Source organism: Stegodyphus dumicola, chromosome 1, assembly GCF_044657685.1.
Source record: "Stegodyphus dumicola isolate Sdum_Otavi_A_Nest chromosome 1, ASM4465768v1".
NCBI lineage: Eukaryota > Metazoa > Arthropoda > Arachnida > Araneae > Eresidae > Stegodyphus > Stegodyphus dumicola.
In genome coordinates this window covers 4,772,541-4,787,485 of record NC_140768.1, presented here as the reverse complement: position 1 = coordinate 4,787,485, position 14,945 = coordinate 4,772,541, and the positions used below count along the sequence as shown (strand labels likewise).

Below are 14,945 nucleotides of genomic sequence, written 5' to 3'. Positions count from 1 at the left end.
AGCGAATTTAATTTTTTAAAACGGACATCTAACTGACAATAAATAGTGTCCATTATTTCATAATATAAATTTTTAAAATGCTGGTTTTGGTTTTGTAAATTTACACAACGTTTTTTTTTTTTTTTTAATTTGGGGGATTCACTACAGAAATAGTCTTCTCATAAACTTCATCAAATGCAACAGAAGTTCGCATATTTTACTTCCTCTACTTTTTGACTAGAATATGCTATATCTAAGTTAGTTTTTTGTACAATATCAAATAGAACATCAGTATAACTAAACACTTTGGCAAAAATATTTAGGAGAAAATTAGCGTTAAATTCTTCAAAAAACATGTGATAACTCTTTGTAATATTAATTGTATCATTTTCCCAGCCTTCTGGATTCTCAATAATATTTTCAAATAAATCAGATAGGCCTTGCCTTTCGCTTTTTATGGTATTTACCAAACGAGATGAATAGTTCCAACGTGTTGTAGCTAATTTTGGAAATTTTCTTTTAATAACCTCATTTAAAACATGATTTCTTTTTGTAGACACCGAAAAAAATGAGGCTACGCCAGAAATTGTTGCAAAAAATAATTTGCAATCTTTTATAAACACTACAGATTGCGACAGAACTAAATTAAGTACATGTGCGCAACAATGCACAAACATAGCTTCTGGGAAAAAGTCTTACTTTTTCCTGCATCCCATTCAACACTCCTGCCATGACTGCTGCCCCATTGTACATTTGAGCAATCAGTTTATTCTCACACCCCCAACTCAAAATCGTTTCTTGGACATTCACAAAGCTTCCACACTACAATTATTAACATATCGTAGCACAACCGATAATTGTGATTTGTGAGATATGTCAGATGTTTCAACCAGCATAACAGCAACGAATGACATTTCTTTTACCTCATTTCTAATTTCTGAAATTACAATATTTTTTATCGATGAAATAATATTTTGTATTCTATTAGAGGTTCCAGAAAATACAGTTGCAGTTCTTAGATGGGTTGCTAAAAGGTCATCATATTGTTACGTTTTTCTTTTTCTCTTCTGACACCAGTTGTTACGTTATTTTCTTCCTTCACATTCGTTACAGGGTTCGTATGGATTTAGAGTGAATAACGACGACACTTGATGAAGTATTGAAACTCACTTTATTTGTCAGTATTGTCAGTACAGCTCCAAAACACATTTTACAGTCATCGAAGATCTACTATAAATACGCTGACACGATCAGCGACACAGCCTTCAGGTTATTACGCTATCACGGTGGAGACAGCTTCCTGCAAAGCACCCGACTCTGCTTTCCGGAGTACAGCTCCCGACTCTGCTTGGTCGTTCTCGGTACTCCACGTACTCTCGAGACTCTCCACGCTACAACTCGCGATGCACTCGACGACACACGAGCACAGCTCCTGACTATTCGGTTCAGTCTTTTCCGGAGCTCAACACGCTCTCTCGACGATGCACTAACCACAATACACTAACAGACTCCTTCCATGGACTCGACGACCCACTCGGCACTCGCTGCCTGGCTGTCAACTCGATTGATTCCGCAGGGATTGACTCGCTAGACAAGCACACACACTCTCGATGAGAGACACACTTCCTGTCGATGAAGCACACTCTTCTTGACTACAGACCAGCACGGTTTATATAGCTTTCGGCTTGTGTTCGGGAACATTCTGGACTAAACCGGTAAGAATTCGTTCCAGAAGGTTCTCCAACCGTTCATGGTATATCGCCAATTTTGTCGCCAAATAGGCGATTTCTTGTCAAATGTAGTAACCCTACCCTCCTTGCTATTTTATGGCAACCCTAAAACTGCTTTGTGGGGAAGCCATCTCACTGCGCCTTTACATTTCGTAACAATATTTACTAATTAAAGTTATTAATTCTATATAATTTCCTTGATTAAGGGAATTTATATTCTCATTGTGTCCACGAAATGAATCTTCTTGTTTTGCTAAGTAACAAACTACATCTATGAGAATATTTCTATTTCTTGTTATTTTTTCATTGTGTTGAACAATCGATGAAGCCTTTTGTTGATCTAACATTAAATCTATCCTGGCGGTACCAAATGTTTTTTTATAATATTACGCCATTTATGTGAGATTGTGTTTTTTCATGTTTCTTTGCAGCTTCATGGAGATGATTTAAATCACTGGAGCCTTGTTTTGCCCCAATATTCTTGTCCTTTTCAATTACAACAAAAAGTAAACATGGCCAACAGTACAACTTATTCAATTCACTACAACCGGTTAACCATTTAAATTTCTCATACATAGATTTTTGAAAATGTCGTACACACTGTTGTCCTTTAATCTTAACATTTTGCGATAGAATATCTGGCATCGGTCTACTTAATTTAACTATTTCGTTTTTTGTAGTAACATATCGTCTCAAAACTGGATTTTTCAATAAATCTTTAATTATTGAGACATCTGAATTCTCCATTCTGTAATGGGTTATTTATTATGAATATAAATTTAAAGAAAACAATAAATAAAATATTTACCTACGAGTAGTCGAGGTATAATTATAAAAACAGCTAAACTTACAAGAATTCTACTAGCACTGAAGCAAAAATCATGTCTTGTGTTGTATGGTGTCATATCAGCGGCGAAAAAACAATGCTTCGGACTTCCACGAAAAACTTATATTTTCAGGAAATGTAGCAACACACAGCACCCGCCACTGCGGTGCCTCATCATCAGCCATGGACCTTATAAGAAATGGACTAAACTAGTGGGCGAGGCGCGCATCACCGACATGTCCGCAAGAAAGAGTAGGGGCGATCTGGTTTACTTTAAAACACTGAAATCTATTTGCGTTTGTATCACATAACTGTTTTTAATTATTAAATGTGATACATTGTATAGTGATGAGATTATGAAAGTCACACTTTTTTCAAATAGGATTTAATATATCTCATTAAAGCAGTTTTTACTGCATTTCGTGCATTTTTTTCACGCGTAATTCTTGTACAAACATCTTTACTCTGGTAAAACGGTAAAAAACTCTAAACACAAAATTTATGAACTTAATTTTGCGTAAAAATAAACTAAAACTAAATAAGATTGGTAGTGTGTGATGCTTTGAAATAAATAAGGTAAAATTAAACAAGATCTGATAATTTAAAAAAAAAAATTAATGATCATTTTCAGGCAGTGATTTTCAAAACTTTAATAACATTACAAAACGATCATTTATTTAATTATATCATCATTAAATTATTCACATTAAAGTGGATTATTTATTTTAGTAATTTATAAAATTCGGAGCATACAATTTTCTGAGTGTAATGAAGAAGAAAAAAAAGATAAAATCTAGAAGCCCTCAGATTTTATATTACACCCAAAAGGAACTTTTTTTAACGTTTTGTGTGTAACCTATATTTATTAAATATCATGTTCTTTGCCCGTAAACCACATACATTTGAAAACAGCATATCTTTAGAATTTCCGCACTAGAGATAAAAATGTTATTTTCCATAGTGTTACCATTGCTCACTTTGAACTCGTTGAGTTTGTTAATCAAAAATTCGTTAAAGTTTTACAAAATATGAAATAGATTAAAATAAATTCGAAATTCGGCCATCCAGATGGCCATGCTCGGATGGAGGATTACATTATTCAAAATTTGATGGCTCTAGATACCGTCGTTTTTGTCACAGTGTGAGAAACATACATGTATTCATGCAGATTCTTTGTTATTTAATTTCTTTAAATATAATACAAGGCGATAATATTTGGTAACAACAATTTGCAAGGAGACACGGACATTTACAGTGAAACAGCGCAAAATGCTGCTTCGACCTAATAAACTAAATTAACAGCAGATTAAAAAAAAAAAAAAAACTTATGCAGAACTAAAAAATAAATTTAAAAAATAATCACTATAAAATACAAGCAAAATTAATTATTACGGTTAAATACAATTTTAATATTAGAATTAAATGTATAAAAATTAAGATGCCAAAAATGTTTATCACTATGATGTATTATGAAATCTAACTGAAATAAAATTCCTTAGAGAAATTGTGCTATAATACTCATCTATAATTTAAAAAAATCAGCACAAATTAGAATTTTAAACAAAACTTTAAAAAATTCGTTTTTAAATACTATTTTAGTATTTTTTACTTATTTACATCAATAAAAAGCATAAAAATTGCAAGAGAAAATTGGTTGTTTGAAATTTTCTATTAGTTCGGATTTAAAATATTATTTTCTAAAAGAAATAGTTACAAATTTAATTACGGCATAAGAAAAGCTAAAAAAATATCCAGCCCTGAAAGCATGCAATAGCTTTATAATTATTTGGAACGCTAATTACGCTTGATAAATATGCTAAATTGTTAAAAATCAATCTCAGTTTCAAAAATAAATATATGTAGAAATTCTAATTTGTGAAATGAGGTGCTACAACCAGCTTTTTCTTGACAATTATACACGCTGCAATAGGCTACCACTGTTAAATTTCTGCAAGTCGTCCCTACTCCTCCGGATGTAATCAAGGTGACAGCCAGGAAAGCGTCAGACGAGGGAGAAAACCCATTTGGGTTGGTCTATTTCTTATAAGGTCCATGTCATCAGCCTGATGACATCAGGATGAGTCATCAGGTTGCTCATTGGTGACGACAAACCGAACGTCTATTCCACGTGCAGAGAATTTCACTGCACGCTGGCACAATAGAACGAACTGTTTCTTGTTCGGTCAGTAGATTAAATTATATTTATTAATTGTTTTTAACATTTGGAAATCATATATTCTGGGAAAAACATCTTGACAATTTTTAAAAACAAAACCAGGGATATGGTGTTAAACAGATAAATAACTTATATACTGTCTGTAAGACACAATGAATGGTAAAATTTGGACTGTTCTGTTAAAATTCGTTTCTTTTTTGTCTAACAAAACAAAATTGTTTTTCAGCGAATTATTTCTATAAATATAATACATCACAGAATTTACTTTACCACACTAAAACATTTCCCTTTATATTGATGAAATACTTCTTTTATATTTCCATAAAAACAAAATCTTACATTATATAAATTTAAACATTAACCGTCTGCAAAATCGTATGGCCAGTTAATCAGTTAAAAAACCAAAAGAGCGCTTCAACACGTAAGTCCGCGCTCTAATACAATGCTTAATAAACCGTACCTTCAGATGATTCTGAATGCCAAGTGCAGGAAAAATAGGAAAAATAGGTGCAATGACATATTAATAAATAAGGGATCAGGATGGATGTGATATTTGCCATTAGTGACTAAACAGATTCATATAGTTACTTTAGTTACAAATCTCACTGGTAAATTTAGGTAAGAACCAGTAGCAGCAAGAACTCCCAAAATTCATGCAATTCTTAGGAAGCAAGCAGGAAAAGGAGCAATTATTGATCAGGCAACACAATGAGGAAGTACATATTTTATAATATAGAGGTTGTTAGAATTAAGAACTTTTTTAGAAGATGTAGATAACTCTAATGTTTCACTAACAGATAGACTGTGGAATGATCTTTCAGAATTGGAAACTCTTCTTTCTACATCGTATATAGCCACAAAAAAGCTACAATTTAAAGAATTAACAGGAGACGAGAATGGAAGACTGTGATGTTTGTTCTTTCTCAAATGGAGGGTTAATTATAGAAGGAATCATTTCTTCAATGGAGAAAAAAGAAACTAGTTTGCTAGACAATGAGATCTTGATGGGTTCAATATATGCAGATCCAAAACACCGAATTTTGTTGGATGACGAACAAATTAAGAAGGCAAAGAAAGCCATCTACGAACATCTTATCTATGAACTTTCAATAAGAAAAATTATTTTCAGAACAATTGGAATATTAAAATCAGGACAGTCAAACAGCAGACATTGCAGCTGAATCTCTATCATCCTCTTTCAGTGATGAATTAGATTTTGAGAAATAGTTTTGTATAATATTAAAAAGATTAAGGCAATGACTAGTAACTATAAAAATCTATCCTGTAGTGACTATAAAATCTATTCTGAAACGTTGAAAGAAGTAGCCCTAACAGTAACAGCTCTCTTCCTCCTACTCAATTCAGTGTGGAAAGGCTCTTCTCAGCTCTGAAGTTTATCAAATCGGATCTATGGCCCTCCAACAAAGATCTTGACGAAGCTATGCTGTTTCTTAGAAATAACTAATGTCAGTTTTTCCATTTCATAATAAATGCTAATATAAATAATTTGCTATGCCATCAATTTTTTCCCCGTAGCATCTATTACTTCTTTTATATTAAAAAAAAAAGCTGTAACCCATGTGTATATGTTTACACATATATATATATGAGGGAGTCGGAGTCATTTCCCTTACCGACTCCACAGCCCTGATCAGATCGAACATTTAATTTTTCACTCCCTGAAACAGGGTAGCCCTGGAAAAAAATCACCAAACTGTCTTGACCAGGCTTTGTCCACCACATAGTGTATATATATAAGATATATATATATTTTTAATGTCACACACAGTAACTTTTAGCACGATTTTCCTTTTTATATATTTAAATAAATTTTAACTTGAAAAAATTAAGATTTTTTTTTGGGGGGGGGAACAACAATTTAAACACACACACATATGTATATTTAGCCACATACGTATATGTACTATTTTTCTTATCTGCTTTCATATATTAGTTATCTTAAACAAGAAATTTAAAAACCATGGTCAATTTTTTGGTAATATAAACTTTCGCTAATCTTTGGAATATGGTAACAGGTAGTTTGGCGACATTTTGGTAAGGCGATAAAGGTTACTAGCTAGGACTTTAGCAGTGTACATGGATAAAGTAAAGAGTATGCGCAATGCCATTTTTTTGCAATTCTGGGATTTTTTTTAAGTGAAAATTGGTCGATGTGTACATGGATACCGTGTATGTGCAATTCTTAAAAACGCGGCAAGCAGTGGGCGATTCTGCACTATCTCCCAATTTCGCACCTAATCTTCGCCATGATTAAGCACTTTTGTTCCAAAAAAGTTCTAGCATAAGCGTAATTCGGCTAGCAGATTGTTGGAAAAAAATGTTGAGTAAAAAAAAAAAAAAAGCCTTTACTTCGTGAAAACAAAATGGCGTCCAAAACAAAACTAGCAGGTTGCTGTAGCAGGGTTGGCTGCCAAATTTTCGCCAAAAAATCGCCAAGTTACCATAATCTTAAGATTAACCAAACTTTCTTTTGTATAATTACAACATATTTTTGACGAGAAAAAGCTAAAAATCTTAATTTTCAGAACTTGAAGAGCGTCAGATACATTAATTTCAGAACTAAATTCTGAGCTGCTTTCCAGTCTTGTTTAACACTTTCATGTAAAGATACAAAATATTGGCTCTACTCTTATATGCGCCCTAAGATCACCAAATGTTGCGATGTGTGTTCTGCACTGGTTTTTGGCACGATTCCAAAGCTGTGGGATGGTTTGGTAGACAATACTGTTTGTGTAGAAAATAAATTTAATATTAAAAGGTACGATGTTGGAGTTGTTAATGAATCTTTTGTTCACTGGTGTGTTTATGAGGATTGAAGTGTATTTTTGGAATTTCTGTGAGACTTTTAAAACGGAGCTGCTCTGAGAACTCTGATGAAGAAGGGCATTTCTGATACTCTGGTGTGGATTTGCAGTCAAATGCTTGCTGGTAAAGTATGTGGCTGTCAGCGGAGTTTAAGATTTAAATCGTGGTTTTCGTGCAGTAAGTTAACTTTGGAGGAAGTTTTTATCGTAACTTTCGAAATTTTGAATCGCAGAAAGACATGTGATATAGCAAAAACGGTGGCACTTTTGTTCACAGATGTTGTGTAACTGGCGAAATTTTATTAACGAATGTATTATGGTAAGTGCATTTTATTTTGTAGAATGTTATGTTCATTCTTCTTTTACTATGAATAGAAGCACTTCTGCAGAGAACCTGGTAAATGTAAATATCGCCAACTTTGGCAATAATAGTTCAAACCTGGTAACCCAGCGGATTCATCCTATTCGCTTGTTTGAAGGTTGCAACCATTCCTCTTGCGTTCATTTTGTTGAATTATCACTGTCATTTTTCGCATTTTTTGCAGATTTATATTCTTCTCTTATTTATTATTATTATTTCTGAATTTTTTAACAACGAATAGATAGAAATATTTTCATATAATTAAAGAGGTTTTTGTAGATAGATGCCAGTTCGGTTCTTGGTTCGGGATGAAAGGGAGAAAATATGGCGGGAGGGGTGAATGCTAATTTGTAGCACAGCTGTTCATGTTGTGTTCTTAATTATTAACAGCTGTAAGCATGCAGAACCATGAGGTTTTCAACCCCTAAAATAATTTTTTTCGTAGGCTGCAAAAATGTGCATGTGCATTTAAAATAATTAAGCAATGCTTTTATTTTTATTATTGGTTATTGTCATCTAAATTATGAGAATAAATCAATTTTTATGGCGTAAAATTTTAACAAGATAATAGGAAGCACTTCCGCAGAGAGCCCGGTAAATGTAAACATCGCTAACTTTGGAGATAATAGTTCAAACCTGGTAACCCAGCGGATTTATCCTATTCGCTTGTTCGAAGTTTGCAACCATTCCTCTTGTGTTCATTTTGTTGAATTATCACCGTCATTGTTTGCATTTGCAGATTTATATTATTCTTCTCTTATTTATTATTATTTTTTCTGAATTTTTTAACAACGAATAGATAGAAATATATTCGTAGATAGATGCCGGTTCTCGGTTCAGGATGAAAGGAAGAAAATACGGCGGGAGGGATGAATGCTAATTTGTAACACGGCTGTTCACGTTGTGTTCTTAATTATTAACAGCTCTAAGAACCAGCAATTTAAATAACTAAGTAATGCTTTTATTTTTATTATTGGTTATTGTCATCTAAAATTATAAGAATAAATCAATTTTCTGGCATAAAATTTTAACAAGATAATATATTGTTAATGCTTTTCTAACAATAACCTTTCAGAGGATGGCAGGTGTGATAAATAGATGATTAAGTTAAAATTAAGATTATTGGGTTGATCTTTACAATATGGTAAATTGTCATGTATTTTCGTGAAATTTTTCCAATTTATGAGAAAAAAGCAGTATACATGGATATAGTGAAGAGTGTGCGCAATGCCATTTTTGTGCAATTCTGGGATGTTTTTTTAAGTAAAAATAAGTCGGCGTGTACATGGTTTATGTGTATATGTTATTTTGAAAAATGCGTAAGGAGTATGGTATTGTGCACTTTTTCCCAATTTTGCAGTGAATATTTGTCATGATTAAGCAGTTTTGTTAGATAAAATTTCTAGCATAAGTGTAATTCAGCTAGTAGATTGTTGGAAGAAGTGTTCTGTAGATAAAAAGAAAAGAAACATGTCTTTACTTCGTGAAGACAAAATGGCGGCGGGAAAAAAAAATAGAGGGTTGCTGTAGGAGAGTTGGTCGCCAAATTTTCGCCAAAAAAACGCCAAGTTACCATAATGTAAAGATCAACCGATTATTGATTACCTAAGATGACAGAATAGTTTGATGCATCACCATGATCATCAAAATTAGCAAACCACTGCTGGTGTAAGGAATATATTGTTTTCTGTGTTAACTGGAATTTAAGACATATTTTTTTTATCACGTTTAACAGGTTAATTTCAGTACATTAATACTAATTTATATTTTTCAAATGAATTTTATTTCCATTATAAATGCTCATATATTGTCTTATACTTAATATATTCTTTTCTGTGCTAACCTGAATTTAATACAATTCTCATATATCACATTTAAGTTAGTTTTACATCTACATGCTTACTATCTGTGAATTTTTACTACCATATGCTTAATATATTGTTTTGTCTGCTAACTTGAATTTACATGCACTAAAAATCACGTTTGCAGCTCGGCTCATCACTCGAGCTTGATGAGTAAAAATGCAACAGCGCCAACGGGTTCTCTGGGGATGAAAACCCAGATAATATATTGTTAGTGCCTTTCCAACAATAACCTTTCAGAGGATGGCAGGTGTGACATAAATAGATAATTAAATTGAAATAGCAAATCACTGCTGGTGTAAGGAATATATTGTTTTCTGTGCTAACTGGAATTTAAGACAATTTTTTTTTCATATATCACATTTAACTGGTTAATTTCAGTATATTAATACTAATTTATATTTTTTAAATAAATTTTTATTTCCGTTATAAATGCTTATACATTGTCTTATGCTTAATATATTCTTTTCAGTGCTAACTTGAATTTAATACAAATTTATTTTCTCCACACATCTCATCACATTTAACCGGTTAGTTTTATCTCTATATACTTATTATCTGTGAATTGGTTGATCTTTACAATATGGTAACTGGTAGTTTCGCGACATTTTGGAGGCGATAAAGGTTACTACCTGGGACTTTGGTAATAATGTGAGCAGTACTCAGTTCCGATTATGCATTATTTTGCGTGAGGGAAATGAGAGATCATGGGATATGTCATGTGATATTAATGGACGAATTACGGTTCTTTAATCGGAAAAGGGGGGAAATCGGGAAAAAATGTGGAAATTTTGTATTTAGCTTTATTCTGTGTTGTGTAATTTTTGGATCCCAGGGCCCTAACTAAAGTGATTCGAAATGGGTATTTAGGCATTGTGATAAAGAGAAGTTTGCTTTTTATTTAGCGGAGGAAGTATGGAGGAAAAATTCGCAGAAAAAATCTTTGAATAATTTTATTGAATGAATTAGAAAAGTGTATCCGCCACGTAATCAAGATTCTGAAGAAGATTAGGTAAGTTAGTATTTTTAATTATTTGAGGATATTATTTTTATGCATTGTTCTAAATGTAAGGTGGAAAGGAATTTGGTATTATTGGGAAAATTGTTATTAGCAATGATTTAGTTTAAAGTAATTAGGATTGTAAGGTAATTTTTATTAATTTAATGTATGTGCTCATTTATATTTTAAGTAGTGTTTTTGAATTTAATTATATTTTAATGAAATGATAGTTATTTTATGAATTTTATGTTTGTAGGAATTTGGTATACGTTTAAGTTGAAATAAACGTGCATGGAAATAATTTAAATATTTGATACTAAGTATTTGTAATGCTTGCGGTATGAATTCGTTGGTGACGTGTATAATGTAATAGATGATTTAGAGGTAAAAGTTTTTGGATATTTTATTTATTTTATATGTGGAAATGTTCATATTTGTAAAGGGTAAATACTTTTTCGCAATCAAGTAATTTCATATATGTTCTTTTTACCCGGTTTAAAGATTGAGAAAATTGTCATGTATTTTTGTGAAATTTTTCTAATTTATGAGAAAAAAGCAGTGTATACATGGATATAGTGAAGAGTGTGCGCAATGCCATTTTTGTGCAATTGTGGGATGTTTTTTTAACTAAAAATAAGTCGACGTGTACATGGTTTAGTGATATTTTAATTAAATGATAGTTATTTTGTGAATTTTATGTTTGTAGGAATTTGGTATACGTTTAAGTTGAAATAAACGTGCATGGAAATAATTTAAATATTTGATACTAATTATTTGTAATGCTTGCGGTATGAATTCGTTGGTGACGTGTATAATGTAATAGATGATTTAGAGGTAAAAGTTTTTGGATATTTTATTTATTTTATATGTGGAAATGTTCATATTTGTAAAGGCTAAATACTTTTTCGCGATCAGGTAATTTCATATATGTTCTTTTTACCGGGTTTAAAGATTGAGAAAATTTTCATGTATTTTCGTGAAATTTTTCTAATTTATGAAAAAAAAGCAGTGTACATGGATATAGTGAAGAGTGTGCGCAATGCCATTTTTGTGCAATTGTGGGATGTTTTTTTAAGTAAAAATAAGTCGGCGTGTACATGGTTTATGTGTATGTGTTATTTTGAAAAACGCGTAAGGTGTATGGTATTGTGCACATTTTCCCAATTTTGCAGTGAATATTTGTCATGATTAAGCAGTTTTGTTTGATAAAATTTCTAGCATAAGTGTAATTCGGCTAGTAGATTGTTGGAAGAAATGTTCAGTAGATAAGAAGAAAAGAAACATGTCTTTACTTCGTGAAGACAAAATGGCGGCGGGGAAAAAAAAGTAGAGGGTTGCTGTAGGAGAGTTGGTTGCCAAATTTTCGCCAAAAAATCGCCAAGTTACCATAATGTAAAGATCAACCTGTGAATTTTACTACCATATGCTTAATATAATGTTTCGTCTGCTAACTTGAATTTACATACACTAAAAATCACATTTACAAAATATCACGTTTATGGCTTGGCGAGTAAAAATGCAACGGCGCCAATGGGTTCTTTCCCGAGGCACCAACAGGTTCTCTGCAAATGAAAACCCCTATGAATTTCTGTTCTTATTGTTGTTTTTGAATTGTTTGTAATTTTAGTTATTTTAGTTTATTTTGTTATTTTGTGCGCAATGCCTAGATTGTGCAATTCGTAAACCTTTTTTAAAGTTTAAACAGGATCCCATGTACATGGTATTCTTTGAAATTTATTGTTATGTTAATTTATTAAAGCGAGGTGTGCATACTTCGTAAATTCGTTCGTTGTCTAGATTGTGCAATTCGTAGATTTTTTCCAAGCTAAAACACATTGCTGTCTACACGGATTCTTGTCAAATACTTTTGGTTAGAAACTTTACGCTTTTTGTATCTAAATTTTTTGTTTTTGTTTCGGATTTTCAGCTTAAATTGTGTGTTCAAAACGTGGTTTTTGCATTTGCAAAAACCGCGTTTTTGGAAACATTTTAGGCTTAAAGTTCGAAATGTAGACAAAAAATTTAGATAATAACATGTCACCGTTGAGTTTCGCACCGCAGAATTTGGCGACTTGAGGCCGCATATGAGAGTAGTCCCAAAATATTTTATTCTATGTTACCGGCTAGATCACAAATACATATTAATCCTTTTTAGAATTATTTAATTTAAACGGTATTTTAAAATAATGTTTCATTGCTTATTAGGCATTTAAACATGTTTAACATTTTTTAAGTAAATCCTGTACTACAGTAAATGACGGAAAGAAAATATTAACTAAGAAATTACGTATAATTAAACAGGGTATGACACCAAGTATCTAGGCATCAGGAACAAAACATTCCATTTGAACTTTGAAAGGTCAGCCAATATGACAGAATTAACACAAAAGAGTCCAAACAACTTTTTGTACCCAAAAGTGTTTTGAGCAGAATACTAAAAAAACTATTTGCACTCAAAAACAATGTATTACAAAAACAGTCCACTGTTTTTGTTAACACTTTTCTATTTTTTATTTACAATTTGAATTACTCTGAAATTACACAAATAACATTCAAGATTCATTACTTCTGTATTTTCAATTATATTAAATAACAAAATTACCGTGAATTCCGAATCCAGTGCTTCATAGACTTTTTGTCCAGTTGAAGCTTCTATACTTTCTGCTCCAGAAATTTCAGTGGTAGCAGGTAATTCTTCAGCTTTAGCAACACTTGGGTCTTTACTGACTTCTAAACTGTCATCAGATGGCAATTTTTTAGGCATATGTTCAGTACTTTGTGACTGTCCTTCACATGCAGGATTCAACGAGGAAATAAATATTTCAGCATTATTCAAGACTGCATTTTTAGAATCATTATTAGTGCTCGGAATTGGATTTATAGTACAGTGACTTGAATCGGAAAAATTATTCGTTTCAGAATGGAAAGAATCTGCACCTAATTCTACACTGACTGATGTCTTTTCAGAAGTTAAAAAAGTATCAGATGCATTAATTTCAGAGGAATTAAATTTTGAGCTGCTTTCCATTCTCGTTTTACACTTCCATGTAATGATACAAAATATTTTATTCTCTGTTATCGGCTCGATCACAAATACATAATCTTATTTCTTTAAGAATTACTTAATTTAAAAGATGATATAAAATAATATTTCTTCGCTTATTATGTACTTAAAAATGCTTAAAATTTTTCAAGTAAATCCTGTATTCCAGTTAATGATTAAAAGAAGAGAGAAATTACATATAATTAAACATCAAAAACAAAACCCACATGGAAAATAACGTTCTGTATCGTTACGGTTACATTTTATGCATATATTTCTGTTCAGAGACAGTTTGAAATATGAGATTATTCGCTCTGTATTATTTATTCTTTTTCTCAGACTAACTTTTTAAGCTTTGTTTCTTAATGTTACACTATATTTTGAATTTCTGAACATTATTTTAAATTCTTTTTTGAAGAAAAGTATTAGTGTAAGGGTAAATTTGCTAGGTCTGGAAATTTCACTCATTGCATGATATGTTTGGCAACATGTTGAAGCCACATGTTCGTTCCGCATGCATGTTGACGGTTGTGTTTATGTTGGTTGTAAGTAATCATGGTTTCTAAAGGGAAGCAAGTTGTCCATAGACCAGGACCATTGAAACAATCAAATAAAGCACATAAAAGTGGTAGAACTAGGGATAAAGGAAAACAACGTGATAAAGGTATACAATTCTTTATAATAAAGCAAAGAATTTTAATTCTTAATCTCAATTAAATTGCGGCCTCGGGCCACTGATGCAAATTATATGCACGATGAAGTTTTTATTAAATGCTATTCATTAAAATATGATTATAAAAATTCATTTATATATCTTTATCGCCTGTTGAAAAATGATAGCAAAATAATGTGGTTTATAAAATAAAGTTATAAGGTATTTCTCCCGCCTTCTTAGCATGCCTTCGTAATGTAGCGGTCAGCACCCTCGCAGCGTGTTCGGGAGGTCTGTGGTTCGTTCCCGGCGAGGGCATTGCTAATTTTTTATTACTCCTGCTTTGAAATAATGTCTCTACAGTGGCGCAAGGATGGACTAAAAGGGCAGTGGATGATGATTCTTCACCCCCAGGATTTGGCAATTGGGTTCCCTAATCTCCAGTCGCCCTTTAAAAGAGGGTATATACTGCATTTCTCCCGCGTTCTTAG

At 32.1% G+C, this 14,945-nt stretch overlaps 2 protein-coding genes across 2 annotated transcripts in view; one reads left to right on the top strand and one right to left on the bottom strand.

Moving 5' to 3' along the window:
• The window catches only part of LOC118194289 (uncharacterized), a 64,708-nt gene extending 50,667 nt beyond the window's left edge, over nt 1-14,041 (bottom strand). Inside the window, exon 1 of the mRNA XM_085812410.1 lies at nt 13,362-14,041. Within this exon, the coding sequence (XP_085668536.1) occupies nt 13,362-13,787 (426 nt within the window). The 5' untranslated portion in view covers nt 13,788-14,041. The remainder of the gene's footprint in view (nt 1-13,361) is intronic.
• A 265-nt stretch (nt 14,042-14,306) lies between these two features.
• Tsr1 (Tsr1 ribosome assembly factor) overlaps nt 14,307-14,945 on the top strand; it is a 68,001-nt gene continuing 67,362 nt past the window's right edge. The window contains exon 1 of the mRNA XM_085812396.1: nt 14,307-14,466. Coding sequence (XP_085668522.1) covers nt 14,358-14,466 — 109 coding nt within the window. The 5' untranslated portion in view covers nt 14,307-14,357. The remainder of the gene's footprint in view (nt 14,467-14,945) is intronic.